The sequence below is a fragment of the Silurus aristotelis genome (assembly GCF_946808225.1).
Source record: "Silurus aristotelis genome assembly, chromosome: 2".
NCBI classification, from domain to species: Eukaryota; Metazoa; Chordata; class Actinopteri; order Siluriformes; family Siluridae; genus Silurus; species Silurus aristotelis.
In genome coordinates this window covers 35,980,650-36,000,434 of record NC_139575.1, presented here as the reverse complement: position 1 = coordinate 36,000,434, position 19,785 = coordinate 35,980,650, and the positions used below count along the sequence as shown (strand labels likewise).

The following is a 19,785-nucleotide window of genomic DNA, read 5'->3' as shown; positions in this document are numbered from 1 at the left end:
TACAATCCCGCCTTTCTGAAACTGTAGCCCTTATTGCGCCATTTTGGATCTCATTCCCTCTAGACTTGCATCGGTAGGCGGACCTGATAGAGCCAAAATGGACACTAGTTTCTCATTTCCAATACTGTTGCCCTTTTCCAAGCGTCCGTCCGCTTTAAACCGTACCAATATAGGCGTTTGAGGAGGGGGGGTGAATGAAACCTAATTCGTGATATGATATGTTTGCGATTTGTTTTTGCTCTTTTTAAAACTACACAGCAATTTAAAACATGCTTGCAGAAGTATTTATGGTTTGACTGTCACAGTTAGGATTTTTTGATAAGGTGTTTTTTAGGTCACTGAGGTTGAAATCTACCTATTGGGAGACTGTTAGGAGTGGTACATTCCGGTTGCATTCCAATCGCTCCAAACTTTTTTTTTCCGACAGGCTTCACCCGCCTCTTTCATGTCGGTCCATTTTTCAAATCAAAATTAATCTTAAATAAAATAAATTATAAGTGTTACTTCAACGTACAATATGGCTTCGTCGGATGTTGCTCGGCAAGGGGTAAGTTTCATGTCAATTAGTTTTTTCTTTAGCGACTAATGCTGGTGTAGCTAAGTGGGTATTTGCTTGCTAGCAATGGATGAATCTCAGATTATCTTATAGTTCTTAATTCATAGCAGCGCATTACACTGGTGAGTTAATTACTTTTACACCTTATTTAATAAACTACAGATCCAACAGAGAAAACCAACCCGCACTAAATGCACTTTTAACCCACACACACACTTTTAGGTTTCATCTAAAGTAATTTAAAGTCATGATTCTAACAGTGACGTCATCATTTTTCATTGACCAACAATAAAATGCACAAGATCCAGTTAGTTTTTTTTTATTGTATTTTATTTCCAGTTCTGGAAAGATTATGAAAAGTTTTTGTTGACTCAACCTGTACTACTCTTACGTTCATCCAATTAAAATTGACCGATATGCCCCTCCCCTTCCCTGAAATGGGCGTGTCTTGTCCTACATTAGCCGTTCTTTACCAATAAACATGGTTTTTCAGTCCGTCTTTGCGCACACAAAGTTTGAAGGTGAAGGAATTTTTGGGGTAGTTGCACGTCCAGAACTCAAACATATGTCCCACTTTTTTAGTCCCACCATACTGAAACTGTAGCCCTCCGGCACCATTTCGGATCTCAATACCATGAGTCTTGTATCCATAGGTTGACCCTACAGAGCCAAAATGGACGCCAGTTTCTCTTTCGCAAGCGTCCTTCTGCTTTAAAGCATACTATTATGCATTGTAAAGATCATTATTCATTTTGAAGGTGGAGGAAGTTATGCGTCCAGAGCTTTTTGAAAACGTGATTCCTCGGTCTGCCGAAGCACACTGCCGTCTCGTCAATGTGAAATCCTTTAGATTAAATAAAAATGGCTGTCGTTATCATAACTATGTATGTTCTCTGTATTTAGATAAGTCACTAAGATGATCTCAGATGGCGTATCTCAGAAAGCGTTGGCTCTAGTGAAAATCTTTTCAACACGCCATCACATCGACTTCCAGTTTCAGACCACGACTCTCAAGGGACTGTAAAATCTTGGTCGCTTAACTTTCTAACATTCCTGACTTGACCCCCAAATTGTTACCCCATCTCTGGAATGCAGAGAGAAACATGTCGTCCTCTCAAATATGGACAAGCCTCAGAGTGCTGTGGTGTGTATAAGGGCATGATTATCTAAACACATGAGAATATTTTTAAAAAAAATAGTCATAGATATGAGAGCTTTTCCGCCTCAGAGAATCAAAACATTAATTTTCATCCATGTTCCCACTTCAGAGACGTGATTGTTGGTCATTTCTGTTACAGTCTGTCCTGATTTGTGTCGCACCGCTTTAAGCACTTTAGTCTATGCATATTTGATCACTTCTATGCAAATTAGCTGTGATTTTATAAAGAGAAAACTCCAAACTACTGACTTGAATGATTCCTCATTGGGTACAATCAAACTATTTCTTCAGTTTCTAGACAATAAATGCGGTAAATGTAGGATAACTGAAGATCTGGGAATTTATATAAGCAAAAAGCCTTCATTGGAATTTAAATAAGCACAGTATAAACAAACACCACTTCGCCCCAAATATATACATTATATGGACCTAAGTTCTGGGACACCAGGCTTTTCCAGCCATATGTGGTTCTTCCCCACAAATCTGGAGGCACGGGATGGTGTAGATGTCTTTTGGAGGTCATGATCCAAACCTGTTCCAGCTTGACAATGCCCCTGTGCAGAAAACCAGCTCCTTGAAGATATGCTTTATTTGGATTGAAGTGGAAGATCTCCACCTTTGGGATGAATGTGAACGCTGACTCCACCGCAGACCTCCTCACCTCATCTACAGTAGTACCTGACTTTATTTACCCCCTTGTGACTGAATGAATCGAAAACAAAACTCCACAAGCGCACTTGAAAATCCAGTGGAACATCTTATCTTCTTAGAAGAATGGAAGATTCTCTAACAGCAAATTAAGACTTGAATGTGGAATGGGATCTTCAGAAAGTACATACCAATCTTCTGTTGGTGTCCATAAACTTTTGTCCATATTGTGTATTTTTGTATGTCCGGTCTTTAAAAATAGTTCATTTCCTCTTCTCTGTTTTTATTTTATTTATTATTATTCCCTCTTTCCTCTTCTTTATTCAAGTTCACTAGAATAACTGTATGACTTTATTTATGGGTGTCGTCTGTGTGCACCACGTCCATAAACACAACAGCAATGTGGCTAAGCTTTCCAGATCCTGTCTGTATTTTTAGATATTATTTTGCCTGCACAGTTCACAGTTTATGCTTTTCTCTATTTTTTCTCTTTTCACGAAGACTAAGATGGAAAAGTGGGAACAATCCTACCGTACCAACTTAAATAATTTTTTTAACAGGTCTAAATTTTCAGATGTTCATGTAACGCTACTTCTATTGCGCATTGAAATGCTCATGCCGCACTGTTTTTTTTTTTGTTTTTTTTTTCAGTTTCCGTGGCGTGTAGTTCTTTCTTTCACTAATCCAAATATAATTACGAATACAAATGAGACCAACATGCAGCAGCCAATCAGCTTTCTGTTATTGCTGTGTGTGTGTGTGTGTGTGTGTGTGTGTGTGTGTGTGTGTGTGTGTAAACTTTTATGCTAAATGCTTTAATGAATTTCTTTTTTTTGTTTACAGGACAGAAATGCTCGTCCCTTATCCCTGTCTGGTCACGTTGGCTTTGACAGCCTGCCGGATCAGCTGGTCAATAAATCCACCAGTCAGGGTTTCTGCTTCAACATCCTCTGCATAGGTGATGCTCTAAAGATTACTTTTAGCACTGTGTGTCTGTCTTTTGATGTGTCTTTAATCTTTACATTAATATTAATTCAAGGAAATTGGTGTGGAAACAAACCGAAAGTTTTTGCATTCCCTGTTCAGACTCTCCTAAAAAAAAAAAAAAACCCTCCACTCCACATTACTATTGAGATGTCCTTTGATTGTGATGCTAAAGTCAAACACTGTGGTCTAATCCGGTTTATACTTGAGCTTTAGATGTCCTGCATCTCCTTAAGACACTGTATTTAAATGTATCATTCTGTCCACAGGTGAGACAGGTATCGGGAAGTCCACTTTGATGGACACGCTGTTTAATACCAACTTTGAAAACTTCGAGTCGTCTCACTTCGAGCCCCGCGTCAAGCTCCGAGCTCAGACGTACGACCTTCAGGAGAGCAACGTGCGTCTCAAGCTCACCATCGTCAACACAGTGGGGTTTGGAGACCAGATGAACAAACAAGATAGGTGAGGAGGATCTAGAGGAAATGGGACAGTTTGTGAGATGTTTATACAGACAGGCTGGTGGTTGGTGTGAATTTTCAGTTTGACAGTCGGTCAAACAAATGTGATGGAACGTCTGTGGACACCTGACTGTTACACCCATATGTGCTTGTGGAACATCCCATTCCAGATGTAGACCACCTTTCTTGTTATAATAAGCCTCACTTTTCTCTGAAGGCTTTTCACTAGATGTTGGTGCTGGGTGGCTGGTGGGATTTTTGGTGATTTTCTTTTTTTTTTTTACCAGGGCATTTGTGAGATCATTTAAAGATATTGGCTGAGGTCAGCACTCTTCACAGGTCTCAACCCTTTAATTATACTCAAGCGGAAATCATAATGCTGCAGCATCCATAAGACAGCAAGTGACAGCTGTTTTTGGGAAGAACCACATATGGTTGTACATGCCAGGTGTCCACAATAGTTCATATCGCAGCTAGTTACAGAATTCTTCAAACACCAGCTCCAAGATTAATTTGAAAAATTCATTCTTCCAGCTACCAGCATGTCGTGGACTACATCGACACGCAGTTCGAGTCCTACCTGCAAGAAGAGCTGAAGATCAAGCGCTCGCTTCACAACTACCACGACTCGCGCATCCATGCCTGCCTGTACTTCATCGCCCCGTCCGGACACTCACTGAAATCCCTCGACCTGGTCACCATGAAGAAACTGGACAGCAAGGTGAGTACCGAATATGTTTAAAAATAATTGTTTTATTTTGGGACACTGGAACATTGTGGTGATTGTATGCAGGGTTTTATTTATTTATTTATTTATTTATTTTAAATGACCTACATACACAAATGCATTATATGCACAAAAGGTTGTGGGCATCTGACCATAAGTTTCCTAAGTTCTTTCTGAACATCCCATTCCACATTCCCCATTCTTTTTAGTTTGCTGTTAGACTTAACCTCCACTCTTCTGGAAAGATAAACTGTTCCACTAGATTCTGGAGGGGGCTTGTAGAGATTTATTCATCCCAAAGTTGTTTAATAGCTTTGAGAGCTCTATAGCAGGAGATCTTTCACCCCAATCCGTGTAAAGTGTATCTTCATGGAGCTGGCTTTGTGCGGCTGGAACAGGTTTCAGTCTCCTAGTTCAAGTGAAAGGAAAATTTTACGACGACATCGAAAGACCTCCTAAACAACCGTGTGCTTTAAATTTGACCACATAAAACCACATATGGCTGGAAAAGTCAGGTGTCCCAATACTTTTGTCCGTATAGTGTATGTGTACAGACAGGTTAATGCTGTTAACATGAAAGTCTATCTTGGCAAAAATCTTTCTTTACTGTAAAAACTCCTCCCCACACACACACACACACACACACACACACCCACACACTAAATATGTCACACAAACTAAGATACTAAGAATCGTTTTTTTCTTCAAAAAATCTGAATTTTTTGTTTTTTTTGGGGTTTTTTTTTGGTTATCCGCTTTTACCTTTTACAAGTTACAAGGTATATAAATGACATTACATGTCACATAATTTCTTCAAAGCATTTTCATGCTAGAATCAGTGATGGACAAAGCATGTACTTGAGTAAAATAAGAGCTCAACTCGGTAAAATATCACTCTAGTAAAAGACGCTGTTACTCTAAACACAACAATTTATTAATAGAATGATATTACTGAGTCAAACACTTATTGATTTCCATTCAAATAATCATGAACACAAAACTCACGCAATCAAGGCCACGTGTGTTGTGGTGAGTTCGAGTCTGAAGTTTCTTCCATCGTTTATTCTTCTCTTAATGTTCTGCTTGAGGTCGAACCGACGCTGAACTGTATGTCGGCGATCAGTAGATCCACGAAGCGGTGATTAAAACAAGTTCAAAACGGCGCACGCTCGATCCTGATTGGTGGATTGCTTCGTGCTTAAAACGGTTACGTTTTTATTCATTCATAAATAAAAAGAAACGACCGATTTCGCAAAATGTAGTTGAGTAAAAAGTACGAAATTTGACTGAAATGTAGTGAAGGTAAAGTCTCACCGAATGGAAATACTTCAGGAAATACTTCAGGAAAAAGCTACTTAAATACTCACCGTTTGTTTTTTCCAACATGGTGTTTGTTGTCTTCACATTTCCAAACCTTCATATTGTAAAGATTCCCAATACACCAACACATTTGGCTTGTAAAATCCCCACCCTGATCCACAGACCATTTTTTCCCTCTACACTATACTTTATTCAGGAACTTTCTGTAGCCATGTAACACAAAACCAGTTACATTTGGGGTTTTTCGGGGTAAAAAAAAAAAAAAAATCTGTTCCTGTTGTCCTTCAAAAAAAAAAAAAAAAAAAAAAAAAGCTTAGGAATGCCGAGCTACCTTCATACACGCCGGAGAAGAAAACGTCACGAGAAACGTCGCTGTTTCAGTTCGGAAGTTTTTTCTGCCGTTCTGAGGAGTGCCTGCGGTCGCATTTCTCACATTTTTCCCGGGCCGTAGGATTTTTTTTTTTTTCTTTTCTTACGCTGGCCTGCATAGGACCTGTAGTAGTTTATTCAAAATGTATTTGTTTAGTGTGGTGTTTGTGTGAGATTTTAAGACCTTTTGGTGTCTACTGGCTGTGTGTGTATTTTGTGTCTGCTTTCATGGCTGACACTCAGTGGGTGTTTCCTCAGAAATGAAGTAGTGTTGGTATGCTGGTACATGTGGGAGATCTTTTTCTTTCCTTTTCTTTTCCTTTCTTGCCGATGTTTTTGCGAGATCTTTCACTTCTTTTAAGATTTCTTAGGAAAGTCAAAGCGAGCCATGATGATGAGTTACACGTGTCGCTCGCCAACAGATTTATTACAATCTCACAATTTCAATGAAGTATTCCAATTTTATTTGTATTTTTTTAGGGATTATATATTAAAGATTGCGTTGCCTATTTTTTGTATTTTATCGGCTGTTTTGTTTAGAATTACGGTCTGATGACGGTAATATTGCGCTTATTGTTCCCTCTTTCTGTATGGTTTCTCTCAAGGTTTCTTCCTTATGTCATCTCAGGGAGTTTTTCCTGGTCACAGTCGCCACCAGTCCTTTGCCCAATGTCCAAATAAAAATTCAATTTGTAATAAAATAATACAATAAAATTGGCAAGATTTTCCCCACCGACTGTCGTTTGGTGAACCTGATGTGTATTTGTCCTTGTTTTTAAAGGTGAATATAATCCCAGTTATCGCAAAGGCGGACACCATCTCCAAGAGCGAGCTGCACAAGTTTAAGATTAAGATCATGAGCGAGCTGGTGAGCAACGGCGTGCAGATCTACCAGTTCCCCACCGACGACGAGACGGTCTCCAAGATCAACAGCGCCATGAACGTGAGTGTACAAACGGGTGCAGACGGAGTTCACCTCACTGTCACTGCTGACTAGAACTTATAGTTTGCTCGCTTAACCTGTGATTTATTAACATAATGGTAGTAAAACAAAAGTATCGGGACCCCTGACTTTTACAGCCCACTTACCTGGAGGCACACAACTGTACCAGGATGAAATTTTCCCTCGATTTAAACCCAGATCTACTCCAGCATGACAATGCCCCAGTGCACAAAGTCAACTCTATAAAGATCTGCTTTAGATGGGTTGTTTTTAGTATAAGATCTCCCCCTATAGAGCTCCAAACCCTTTGGGATGAATGTGAATGCTGGCGGCACCCCCAGGCCTCCTCACCCTCACCTACATCAGTACCTGCTTTTACTCACACCCTTGTGGCTGATTGAATCTTCACAAATCTCCACAAGCACAATCCAAAATCCTGGTTAAACATCTTCCCAGAAGGGTGGAGGTTATTATAACAGCAAATGGGGATAAAATATGGAATGGGACATTTCATTAAGAAGCACTTATGAATTTTGCTGTCAGGTGTCTACAAACTTTTGATCATATAGTGTATTTAAATAATGTGAGATCTTTTGAATTATTGTATTATATTATGTATTTTCTTATATAGTAAAATTCTTTTCCAAAAATCCTTAAAATGATTTGTCGTATTACAACGGGTGTGTGTGTGTGTGTGTGTGTGTGTGTGTGTGTTTTTCTCTCTCCAGGGCCACCTGCCTTTTGCGGTGGTGGGAAGCACGGAGGAGGTGAAGATTGGGAATAAAATGGTGAAAGCACGTCAGTACCCCTGGGGTGTGGTCCAAGGTATGCTGTGTGTGTGTTTTTCCACTCTGCGTATGTTTCCCCTCGAAAGACTCGTTATAGTACATTTGTTTCCGTATGTTTCAGTGGAGAATGAGAACCATTGCGACTTCGTGAAGCTGCGAGAGATGCTGATCTGCGTGAACATGGAGGACTTGCGGGAGCAGACGCACACACGCCACTACGAGCTCTACAGACGCTGCAAACTGGAGGAGATGGGCTTCAAGGACACAGACGCTGACAGCAAACCAGTCAGGTAAAGACAGACGGCTAGGATGGTTTTAATGCTCGTGTGCGCTTTTATTGGAGTCTATTAGGGGCGTCCATGACCTAAGGGTTTACAGAATTGTCAATTGATTCATTATTAAGATTTTAAAGCTACGCTGTACAGCACATCACACAAAGATATAGCAGGAAAAAAACATTTTGGATCAATAAACCTAAAAAGGGGTTGGATTTATTCACGCACGATAAAAAGATTGATTAAAAGCTTCTTTCTTTTCACATGTCTATTAACAGTGTTATTATTATTATGGGCTGCATATTAAATTATAGGGAGAAACTGGTAGTTCTGTGTGAAATGAGACATTGAGCACCCCCATATAACCAAAATGGCACGATCCTCCTTTCATAACACCTCTACGAAGATTCAGTCGGATCAGACTCCTCCTACCGAAACTATTCGGGGGTCACCCCTAAAGTGTATGCGAGATTTAACGTTTCTATAACGTGTCCAGGAGTGGTTCGTTCCACCTTTTTTTAATTTCACGAATGAGCGACGCATTGCTATTTATACGTTTTTGAAGGAAGAAAGTTATTTATCAAAGCTGTCCAGCAGTTGCACTTCTACACACAGGACTTGTCTGAAGGATTGGATGATGTTTGTCTCCTCAGCCTGCAGGAGACGTATGAGGCGAAGCGTCAAGAGTTCCTGCTGGAGCTTCAGCGGAGAGAGGAGGAGATGAGGCAGATGTTTGTCCTGCGCGTTAAAGAGAAAGAGACGGAGCTGAAGGAAGCCGAGAGAGAGGTATCCATCCTCACATGCTAACGCATTCTGGTTTTTAACCAGAAAATACTGACCAAATTCCAAACATACCAAAAAGAAAGAGAACATAACATTTATCCATGTGTGTGTGTGTGTGTGTGTGTGTGTGTGTGTGTGTGTAGCTCCAGGGCAAGTTTGAGCAGCTGAAGCGTTTGCATTCTGACGAGAAAAGCAAGCTGGATGAGAAGAGGAAGGCTCTGGAGGAGGAGATGAACAACTTCAGTAAGAAAAAAGCCGCAGCTGAGCTCCTGCAGGGACAATCATTTAGCTCCAACTCCAACCTCAAGAAGGACAAAGACCGCAAGAAGTGAGTTACATACTCATCCAGCATCATCTGTATCGCTAACGGTCAAACTGAAGATGTGACCTAGCATGTTTACACCGGTCATGATGGGAAGCGGGAGGGTGGCCATAACATGAATATTAAATTATTAAATCATGTTAATTTGCATAATGACCTTACTGTTTTTCTTTCCAGCTCTGGGTTCATGTAAAAGGAGCTCCATTGAAGACTGGATCATTTCGCCCCTTTTTTTCTTTTCTTTTTCACCCTTCCTAAGAAAAAAAAAAAAGATTATTATCCAGCCAGTTTGTATCTCGTGTTTTTATTATCCGAATATATCAGCAGGACTGCTGTGTGTATCTTTTTGGTATTGTATTTTTTTATATTTTCTTCACTCAATGTTTTAATGTAGGATTGAGGACGGCCACTAGGGGGCGACGAGACGAAGTTTTTGTAAGTGGGGATCAAAGTGCCTTTAGATATGTGCCTTACTTGATGAACAAGAAACAATTCACCAGCAGTGATCAGTGTATTAGGAAGACTGATATGTGCAGAATATTAACAGTAAACTGTTTAGACAAAATTCCAATTTCGCTAAAAAGATTTTGTACCATGTTATTGTTTGACACGTCACAGATTTACCCTGAGAACATGGAGTCCAGTCTCCACCTTACTCTTATAATATTACTCAGTAAATTATCATTACAAATGCCAAAACTGATTCTACACCAGCACAGCAATTCTGCATGACACCTGGTTTCAAATATATTTTTCGTGACCAAAAGACAAAGAAATCGACTTCCACTGTTTGCTTGAACACTAATCTTTTTTTTTTTTTAAGTGTATTTATCTAAGCTGTGTATGGGGTTAAATTCATTAAAGCATGAATAAAATTTGAATGAAAATAATGCTTTGATATTTAGTTTTTTTTTCTGACTGTCATTATGAGACTCTGTATGGAAAGTTAAAGCATAAGACAAGGCTGAAATCTTATCTCAGGAGCATGATTAGAAGAAATAGTGTGACATATTTCAGAAATTTGACCTACACCATATAAACTAAGGTTTGTGGGCACCTGAACATAAGATTAATATGTGCTTTTTGAGCAGTCCATTCCACATTTAGTCCCATATTGCTGCTATGATAACCTCCACACTGGGAAAAAGTTCCACTAGATTTTGGAGTGTGCTTGTGGAGATTACCAACTGATGTAGGGGAGAAGGTGAGGAGGTCTGGGAAGCGTTCACATTCATCCCAAAGGTGTTCAACAGGGTTGAGGTCAGAGCTCTATAGCAGGCCAGTGAAGCTCTTCCACACACTTCCAACCCATGTAAACGATGTCTTTATGGAGCTGGCTTTGTGCAGAGGTGTATTGCTGGAGCCGGTTTGGGTTTTCGAGTTCAAGTGAAGGGATAATTAAATACTAGTGCATCCCAATACAATATACAATTGTGTGCCTCCAACTTTGTGCTAACAATTTGGGAAAGAACCACATATGACCACAAGTCAGGTGTCCCAACACTTTGGCCCATATAGTGTATATTATTAGGGCTACACATTTACTAAAAAATTGTACAAATTGGAACCATATTAATGATGAGCGCAACAATAACTGAAGTTATTAAGCATGAAGATGAAGATGCTGAGAGAAATTATTTTCTCTGGAGACTCTCTGATCCCTCGGTTTAATGGGGAGGTGGTAGAGAAGATGGCCGCCGTCTCGTTCCATGGCACTGGCAGGTTACAAATGTTTCCTTCACAACAGGAAGTGCAGACCTTAATGGGAAGTTTAAAAAAAGTTCAGAAATGCACACAATTCAGGTTTTAGCTTTACAGTAAGTTTAATACTTGTATAGTCCAAGTTGATTGTATAGTTTTATTTATGTTTGTACTTTAAGAGTCACTAACAGCTAAAACCAAATTCCTTGTGTGCGTCAACACACTTGGCCAATAAACGTGAATCTGATTCTGAGAGAGAGAAATCGTATAAACTACAATTTTTTTATTTCAAGAGTCGAATTTATGGCAAATCCATTGTTCTCAATGGCGTCTGATCAATTTCAGGTTAAAACTGTAATATGATGAGCTCTTAATCTGGATTTATCCTTCATAGCTTCATAATTAAAATGTTAAACAATAAGAATTAATACCATGTGGGCTTCGCCCTGGATGCAGCCTGTGGACGCACACTCCTCCTGAGACGCACAACGCTTTGTGACGGAGACACTTTCGCTTTCAGCGTTCATCTGGTGACGAGTGTAGCAGAATCTGGCGTCTTTACAGGATCATAAACACATCATTTAATGTGATCATTTAATAGTAATTCATTTCATGATTTTACCCTTAAATAGTTTTTATTTTGTTGTTCTGTGAACGAGAAAAACAATCAGTTCCTCAGATATTTTGATGTGATATGCGAGTGCGTGTACCTTTAGGGCAGTATTGGTCAGGAGCCCAGCGGTTGCAGGAGTAATTATCTTCAGCATCCTCACAGATGAAGCACTTAAACCCTCCAGGGTGTGGAGTTGCTAGAAATACAGATCGTCTCGTTTTAATAGCCGAGTCAATGTGTTTTATCAATAAAACAACATTCCTGCACATGAAAAGTTTACAATCTTTAAATATAGTTATAATACTGAATATTCCTTAAACCAGCGTATAGATCCGAATAGATCTTTAATATATTTATTTTTCATAAGATTAAACTTGAGATTAAACTTAAACTCTATTAAGAATCATTCTTAAAATTTGCAAAACAACTGCGTTTCTCAAAACTATTTATTTCAACTAAACTTTTCTCAAAATCATTCGTTCATCTCTCAAAAGTGAATATTTGTGCTGATGAACATCTCTGCCCTCAGAACCACAAGTCCTTTTTGTCAATGTTTACAAACAAGATCGTCGAAAATGTTTAGTCAGGATGAAGCTGAACAATTTGGATTACGATCATTGAAATTTATAGTCACGCAGAAAATAAATCAGCCTTGTACATTTTCTCTCGGTCGAGTTAAACATGCTCCTGACGTTCCAGTGACCACTGTTCCTGCCCCTCTTTCCTCCTTGGATCCTCCCACTTTGTCCAGGTCTGTCTCTGGATAGTGTCCTATTCGATTGAAGGACACACTGTGCAGCGGGGGACGGTTTCTTATCAACGTCTTGGGTGGTTCCATGAAATTCCAAAGTAAGAACAAGAACTCTGAGGATTTGGATTTGGATTGTAGTTAATATCAAGTCTGCTACATTGACTCAGGAATACAGTTTGCTTCTGATCACCATCACTGAACCCCACAACATCGTTTAACTGGAATAAATGGATATTCGGTGCAACCCAGATGAGGACGGGTTTCCTCTTGAGTCTGGTTCCTCTCAAGGTTTCTTCCTTATGCCATTTCGGGGGGTTTTTCCTTGCCACAGTCGCCACCGGCTTGTTCATCAGGGACAAACTTACTCATAAAGAACATATTTATTTTTTATCACCACATTATCTGTGTAAAGCTACTTTGAGACAATGTACATTGTTAAAAGCGCAATACAACAAAAAATAAATTATTTAATGAATCGAACAAATGTACAAATGACTGTATGTGGGTTATTGATTGCACGAGACCAGTCAGGATTCACACTTTTACTGTACTAGAGGTTTTTTTTCCATTTCCTGATTGATTGTCCATTTTCAGAAATTGTAATTCTGTGTTTTGCTCTGTGGCCAATTGAAGGTTAACGAGATTCACCTGGTTTAGAGAACCAGTTGATTCATTGGTTGATCTGATGCCGTTCACCCGCCTTCATTAGTGACATTCAAGATTCCTTTTGTGTTCCTTCACCTCTCCAGAAACATAATCAAACTACAGTATTATACAATGAGTTTTTATGCAATAAAACATTCTCACAGGACAATTTTTGCACCTGATGGATGGAGCTGAACGATGTCCGCCAGAGTAAAATCCCGGGACAGGACGGTTTTCGGCCAATCAGAAAGAATTGTTCCTAGAAGAATCCCGGTCAGTTTGAGGCAGACTTCCATAATCGGATGATTGCAGGTTTACTCGGCATTGCCTTCATGAGACGTCTGATCAGAACCTGAGAGAGGAACTTTTAGTCAATCAGGGTTCCATTGTTATACTGCAGTAGAAATGTTTCAATGACGGATCCACGCTGTAAAGATAAGTGAATAAAAACGTCAAGAATCATTCGTCTGCTGGTGGTCTTTCAGGGGAATGAGATGGAGCTTCACTTCAGTCTACATGCAATCTGTCTGTCCATTATAAGGGGTGTGTGTGGACATGGAGGAGACAGATTAGTGAATGAACTACCTAAAGTGTAAGTGTGTGTGTGTGTGTGTGTGTGTGTGTGTGTGTGTATTAGCAGAAGGACTCTGTGAAAGGGAAATCTCTAATGCTTCTGCTTTCACTCAGTGTGAAACTTTCTAAGCAGGAAACCCAGAAGACTAAATCCTCAGCCTTCTCTTTAAATATCATCAATGGTTTCTTCATTATGTACGGAGCTTTTCCCAACCTAATCTCCATCTACCACATACTGTATAAAGGTACACTATATGGACAAAATGTATCTGGACACCTGACTTTTCCAGCCATATGTAGTTCTTCCACAAACTACCAGAGGTGGCAAAAGTACACACATCCTTTACTTAAGTAGAAGTACAGATCCTCATGTTTTAAAATACTCGGGTAAAAGGTGAAGTACTGATTATACTTTTTTACTCAAGTGAAAGTAAAGAAGTTTTGGCTCAGACATGTACTTAAGTAAAAAGTAGTTATTACTTCTACCTGTTTTAGCTGTTAACTGGACCTCACATCATATTAGATAGATAGATAGATAGATAGATAGATAGATGGATGGATGGATGGATGGATGGATGGATGGATGGATGGATGGATGGATGGATGGATGGATAGATAGATAGATAGATAGATAGATAGATAGATAGATAGATAGATAGATAGATAGATAGATAGATGGATGGATGGATGGATGAATGGATGTGATAGCCTAGTGGGTTAATGTCAGGGTCCCCACGAGGATGAGTTTGAGAGTTTGATTCCTGGTCGAGCTGGTGGTTGCCTTGTTGGTAAATAAACTTCTGGACCTTGTCCACTCTGAAAACATTTCAATTCTGTCCTTTCTGTGTTGGATTAATTTCTTGATTTCCTGGTCTTTAATTAAAGATAACCCCACCAAAAAAAAAGCACTTCTGTAGTAGCTCAGTGGGTTAAGGCTTGTGCCTGAACATGGTCCTTAATATAGTCCACGCTGGTGATAAGGTTTCAAAGCCGGTCCTACATGCCTTCTTTCTTACTGCGCTGGCATGAAACAAAGTATGAACCCTCCAAAAAGCACACATGCTTTTCAGCAGTGGTCGCTCAGTGGTTTAAGGCTTGTGCCTCATCTAAACATGCATCCCAGTCTGATCTCTTCCATGGTTCATCGGATTAAGGCTGGTGCCTCGCTGATGGTAAGGATCAGGGTTTGAATCCTGCTAGTTGCAATGTCAGTTATGTTCCTGCTTCCTAAATCTTTCTTTAGCGTTATATTCATGTGTTGATGGTTTAAAGGTAGATAGACCTGCTCTAAACAAACTTTCTGGCCTGTCTTCTCTGATGGCCCAGTGGGTTAAATCAGGTGTTGTGCTTTTGGTGGGGTTCAGGGTTCGAATCCTGCTTTCTGCCTGCCAGTCACGATCAGGATTCACTTCCCACATTTTCCTTTAGCGATATATTTTTGTTTTTAATGGGTTGAAAAGAAAGATAGACCTGCTCTAAACAAGTTTCCTAGCCTGTCCTCACCGATGGTTTAATGGGTTAAGGTTGGTATCTTGCTGGTGGTGGGATCAGGGTTCAAATCCTGCTATTTTCCTGCTATTTGCAATGTGGGTTCAACTTGTGCTACTTACATCTGTATTCGCTTCCTACATCTTTCTTTAGCGTTAAATTCTTGTGTTGATGGTTTGAAAAGAAAGATAGACCTGCTCTAATCAAGCTTCCCATCCTGTTTTTTCCTGATGGTTTAGTGGGTTAAGGCTGGTACTTAGCTAATGTTGGTGGTCAGGGTTCAAACCTGGCTTTCTGTCTGCTAGTCATGAGGTAGGTTAAATTCCTGATTCCTACATCTTCATGTTCTTGTTTTGACGGGTTAAAAAGAAAGATAGACCTGCTCTAAACAGCTTCCCAGCTTGTCCTTCCTGATGGTTCAGTGGGTTAATGCTGGTGCTAATGGCATGAATCAGGGTTCAAATCCTGCTAGTCACGATATGGTTTTGCTTCCTAAGTCTGTCTTTAGCATTATATTCTTGTGTTGATGGTTTGAAAGAAAAGATAGACCTGCTCTAAAAATTGGCACAGCCTGTCCTTCCTGATGGTTCAGTGGGTTAAGACTGGTGTTTTGCTGTTGGTGGGGTTCAGGGTTCGAATCCTGCTTTCTATGTTTCTTTCTGGTCTGAATTTCTTGCTTTGAAGCATGAAACGAAGGATAAACCCCCCAAAAAAAGAAGGTGAGTTGTGGGACTTGATGGCTTTGTGGTAAAAGCCTTGCCTCTGAGCTCAGAGGTTGCTGGTTCAAATCTGGCTTGTCCCCACACTGGGTAAGTTGTGTGGAAATTAGTGTATGGTGAGCAATGGAGTGGGTGATTGTGAGCAAAGGCTGTGAAGACCTGCTGGGTTATAGCCTCAGAAAATAAATAAATGTTTTAGGGGGAGGAGAAAAAGGTTATTAAATAAATAATTTTTTGCCAGGAGCCTGAAGTTCATACTTTTTTGGATGTTTTTGCTTCATAACCCCCTGTTTTCAGCTTCTCAGATGCCAGGGGGGCAGACGCCTGAATATTGCCCCCCTGGTTCAGGATACGCACGCCGAAACCGTCCACAACTGACCTCCCACACAACTGTTTCTGACACCTTCCTTATGATGGTCAATGGAACCTTCCCCATGTTTAACTTTGAGTCCTGGCTGGGGTTTGAACCAGCAACCTCTCAACCCAGAGGCAAAGCTCTTCCAATTGAGCCACAGGATCTCCTGCAAGAACCTGATTTTTAGTACCTTTTTTAGTTCTTTTATAAAACTTTTTAAAGAATTTAAAGGAAAGCTGAGGGGTAGGAATTGAACCAGGTGAGTCAGATAGCAGAGGCTGCATTACTAACCACTACACTACCAGAGGGGTGACAAATAAGGCTTTGCTTATTGGACTCTTGGTTTTTCTATAGTTAAGAGACCACTGTTTTCTCATAGATCATGATGGTAGAGGGTCAGAACGTCTCCTTCCTGTTCATTCTTTCAGTTACTCGAAGTCTATGAGAAGTGACTCAGGTACAAGAACCACATCTCCAACACCTGCACCACTGATATACCATGATTTACCTGCAACCAATTTTAATGACCTTTTATTGTTCTGTTTTTAAAAACTTCTTATAATGTTAAATATGAAACTAGAGGTAAGAATCGAACCAGGAAAGTCTTTCATCATAGATCGCTAATGGCATTACTTTCAAAACTCAAAACTTTGTTAGACATGTAAATAAGCAGGAAAGAGAGACAAAGACAAAGAGACAAAGACACAGCTTTACAAAGAGTGAGAAACAAAAAGAGAGACAGCAAGAGAGAGACATATACAGTGAGACAGAGACATTTACTAAAAGAGACACAGAGACAAATAGATAGAAAAAAAATAGAGAGACAAAGATAGCGAGATATAGCCACTTCCTGTTGGAAGTGTTTATCCCGAGCGACTCTTAATGATCTAATTTACTAAAAGAGCAGTAGTGAGTTAAGTGCTTGCTCAGGTGCCCAAAACTGGCAGCTTGGAGGTGTTAAACATGTATCATATTTACAGCATGTGATATGTATGTAAGCATATGTACAGTGATTAAATATAAAGGCTATATCAGTGCAGAGACGTGTGGACATCATTAAGAGCCTTTGCTATGTTTCCACACGGACAGTTAATGAGGTGATACCGGAGAAACTGCACCTCTTCAAGTCAAGTCAGGAAGCTTTTATATATAAAATTATAGACATTTTACAGATTTAAATGATGTATTGTTTTAATCTGTACGATCAATAAAGACAGTATTTAAGTTTGTGTCGCCATTATGAGGGAAAAACCCACAAAACGCCACCTAGAGGGTTAATTGTGTAAAACATGGCGGATTTGGTGTTTGATTTGAGACTTGGCGCAGAAATTAAACAAAAGTTTACTGATTAAAAATATTTTTATCTGGAGTTTATTTATTTATTTTATATCTAAGAAAGGACGTCGTGGATAAACGTATTTTTTACCGAAGGTTTTAATTGCGTTTTTTTTTTATTTAGTTATTTATTTATGTATTTACATTTTCTATAAAAATGGTGAAACAGAAATGCGCGCTGAATTGATAGTGTTAATAACATTTAGTGCCGTTTACAATAATTTTAATTTTGACAGCCAGATATACATATATATACATACATACATTTATATATATTAATGCAAAACGAATTAAAATGTTGTTACCTAATGAATGTATCCAGGCTGAAGATCCACATATAGAACACAAGCAGAGAAAAGATGATGATGATCAGGAATGTGTCTGTTCTCAGTCATGTTCTCATCACTGACTCCCTCTGTCTCATCCACATTAACCCCAAACTTCTCACTGCCTTCTGCCTGCTGATTCTTATCTCCATAAACTAGTCTACATCTGTGGTGAGTGAGGGTCAGGACTTTATACACCAGCGGATTGAAAAAGACGCGCAGTAACAGGAAATCGGTTGTTCGGCTGAAATCGGCGCAAAGTGAAAATAAAATTAATTTCACCAAATCAGTGGATTAAAACTAAAGTAACGAGCCGGTTTTGAAAATGTAAGAAGTAAAAAGTACAGATATTTGTGTAAAAATGTAATGAGTAAAAGTAAAAAGTCTGAAAAATAAATAGTGGAGTAAAGTACTGATACCAGAAAAATCTACTTAAGTACAGTAATGAAGTATTTGTACTCCATTACTTCCCTCCTCTGCCGAAATGTGATATCATTACGAAAAGACATAAAATCTCTAAACCTCTATTTTGTTTTTCTTGTCCATGTTTCAGACTGCAGACTCGCTCTTCCTCTTCATGTACAGGTATGAAGACAGACTCGGTAAAAGGCACGAGATGTCTTCTGATTAGTTAATCAATATATGGGCGTGGCCTGAGGCCACAAGGGAACTAGGGCTGGAATTACTGACTCGTTTGAGTGAGTCGGTTTATTTAACTCGGCTCATGCACAAGAGTCAACTCTTTCGGCTTGCGAAAAATTCATTGCCACCTTTACATTTATCATACATGTTGGTGATGTATGAATGTATTACGCACAATCTTATGACCATTTTTAATAAACAGGAGAGCATGACACTACATTTATAAAAAAAAATGTGAAAATGTCTATTAAATAAAAAGAGCCGACTGTAAGAAGTGAATCTTCGATACATCACTGCTGTACAGGGCTGGGAAAAGATGTATTTTAAAGTAAAATAAAATACTTAAACCTTATCTTTAAGTGTATCAAAACAAACTAGAAAAAACAGCAGCCACACCATGTATCAAAATAAACTACTGTATTTTTTTGTCTTCACAAAACTTTTCATCAATTCCTTCCATCCAACTTTCACCATTACTCAGTTGATTAAGTAAACAATCGAATATTCACATATATAATCCCTGTGATCTTTCAGATTATTAGCTTTAAATTAACCAACATTTCTTCCATAAGGATCAATTTTCTGTTATAATCTTAACAAGTCTGGACAAACTTCTGAGTAGGCACCAATCAGAGGCTGCATTTTTGTGTCATCATGTAGACTTCCTAAAGCATTTTAAAACTACAAAAATGCAAAATTGTAAAGTAATTTGATACAAAGTCCCAAAACAACTATTATTCGTTAGTTGCGATATGAACATTCATAAATCTGAAATAAGGAGAAACCTGACATGATTTAAATTTTAGCCCAGAATTTAGTACAAATCTTTAATTGCAGATCTTTTGTTAGGGGATCCTGTAATCAATCACAAAGAAAACACTTTAACACACACAACTTGTTATAGAAACCTGGCTATAGTTTTATTAGAATTTCAAATACATATAACCTAGCAAAAAATAGTTATAGATAGTTATAACTTTAAAACAGTAAAATTACTAATTAGTCAGATTTCTGAGCAAAAAAGCTTTGAAATCAGATTAGTTACAATAGTATGCATTCACTCAGACCACACAGATCTTCTACATCATGTATAGAGGCCTGTATAAAACAATGCATTCCTGTATTTCCAAAGGGCAAATAAATCTCCCTCAATGGTTAAAGCGAAGCACAAATTAAGTCTAAAAAGTGTTTTCGAAGCAGAACACGCCTCCTAAATTTCGGTTTTGATCTGCATTCGTCTTAGTTGGCTGCATTTTGACCTTCAGAGGTTTTTGGATTTGAATAGGGCTATTGAGTGAATAT

At 39.0% G+C, this 19,785-nt stretch overlaps 2 protein-coding genes across 3 annotated transcripts; one reads left to right on the top strand and one right to left on the bottom strand.

Annotated features, from left to right (window-relative positions):
• The first annotated feature begins 148 nt into the window (after positions 1–148).
• On the top strand, positions 149–10,225 carry septin10 (septin 10). Its single transcript, XM_083523327.1, has 10 exons — positions 149–547; positions 3,207–3,321; positions 3,617–3,812; positions 4,343–4,529; positions 7,006–7,167; positions 7,896–7,992; positions 8,077–8,245; positions 8,884–9,016; positions 9,157–9,341; positions 9,513–10,225. Exons 1-10 carry the CDS (start codon positions 518–520, stop codon positions 9,526–9,528), a joined length of 1,290 nt encoding a protein of 429 aa, XP_083379453.1. The 5' UTR covers positions 149–517; the 3' UTR covers positions 9,529–10,225.
• A 108-nt stretch (positions 10,226–10,333) lies between these two features.
• On the bottom strand, positions 10,334–18,456 carry LOC310716418 (ly6/PLAUR domain-containing protein 6-like). 2 transcript variants are annotated; one of them, XM_083523677.1, is made up of 5 exons: positions 18,322–18,456; positions 13,224–13,397; positions 11,747–11,845; positions 11,468–11,592; positions 10,334–11,093 (listed from the first exon to the last, which is right to left on the bottom strand). In XM_083523677.1, exons 2-5 carry the CDS (start codon positions 13,339–13,341, stop codon positions 10,908–10,910), a joined length of 528 nt encoding a protein of 175 aa, XP_083379803.1. In that variant the 5' UTR covers positions 13,342–13,397; positions 18,322–18,456; the 3' UTR covers positions 10,334–10,907. The 2 variants fall into 2 exon arrangements, with proteins under 2 accessions (XP_083379803.1, XP_083379802.1); XM_083523676.1 differs by having other exon boundaries at positions 10,340–11,093; positions 17,821–18,332.
• Positions 18,457–19,785: the final 1,329 nt, after the last annotated feature.

Bases quoted from the DNA above. Each gene is read 5' to 3' on its own strand.
- septin10 (XM_083523327.1), top strand. From the start codon at position 518: ATGGCTTCGTCGGATGTTGCTCGGCAAGGG. The intron at 3,322-3,616 runs GTGATGCTCTAA...TTCTGTCCACAG, and splicing joins CTTCAACATCCTCTGCATAG to GTGAGACAGGTATCGGGAAG. The intron at 7,993-8,076 runs GTATGCTGTGTG...CGTATGTTTCAG, and splicing joins CCCCTGGGGTGTGGTCCAAG to TGGAGAATGAGAACCATTGC.
- LOC310716418 (XM_083523677.1), bottom strand. From the start codon at position 13,341: ATGGAAGTCTGCCTCAAACTGACCGGGATTCTTCTAGGAACAATTCTT. The intron at 11,846-13,223 runs GTGCAAAAATTG...CTGTATTTCTAG, and splicing joins CGTTCAGCTCCATCCATCAG to CAACTCCACACCCTGGAGGG. The intron at 11,094-11,467 runs GTATTAATTCTT...CTTCCCATTAAG, and splicing joins TCCAGGGCGAAGCCCACATG to GTCTGCACTTCCTGTTGTGA.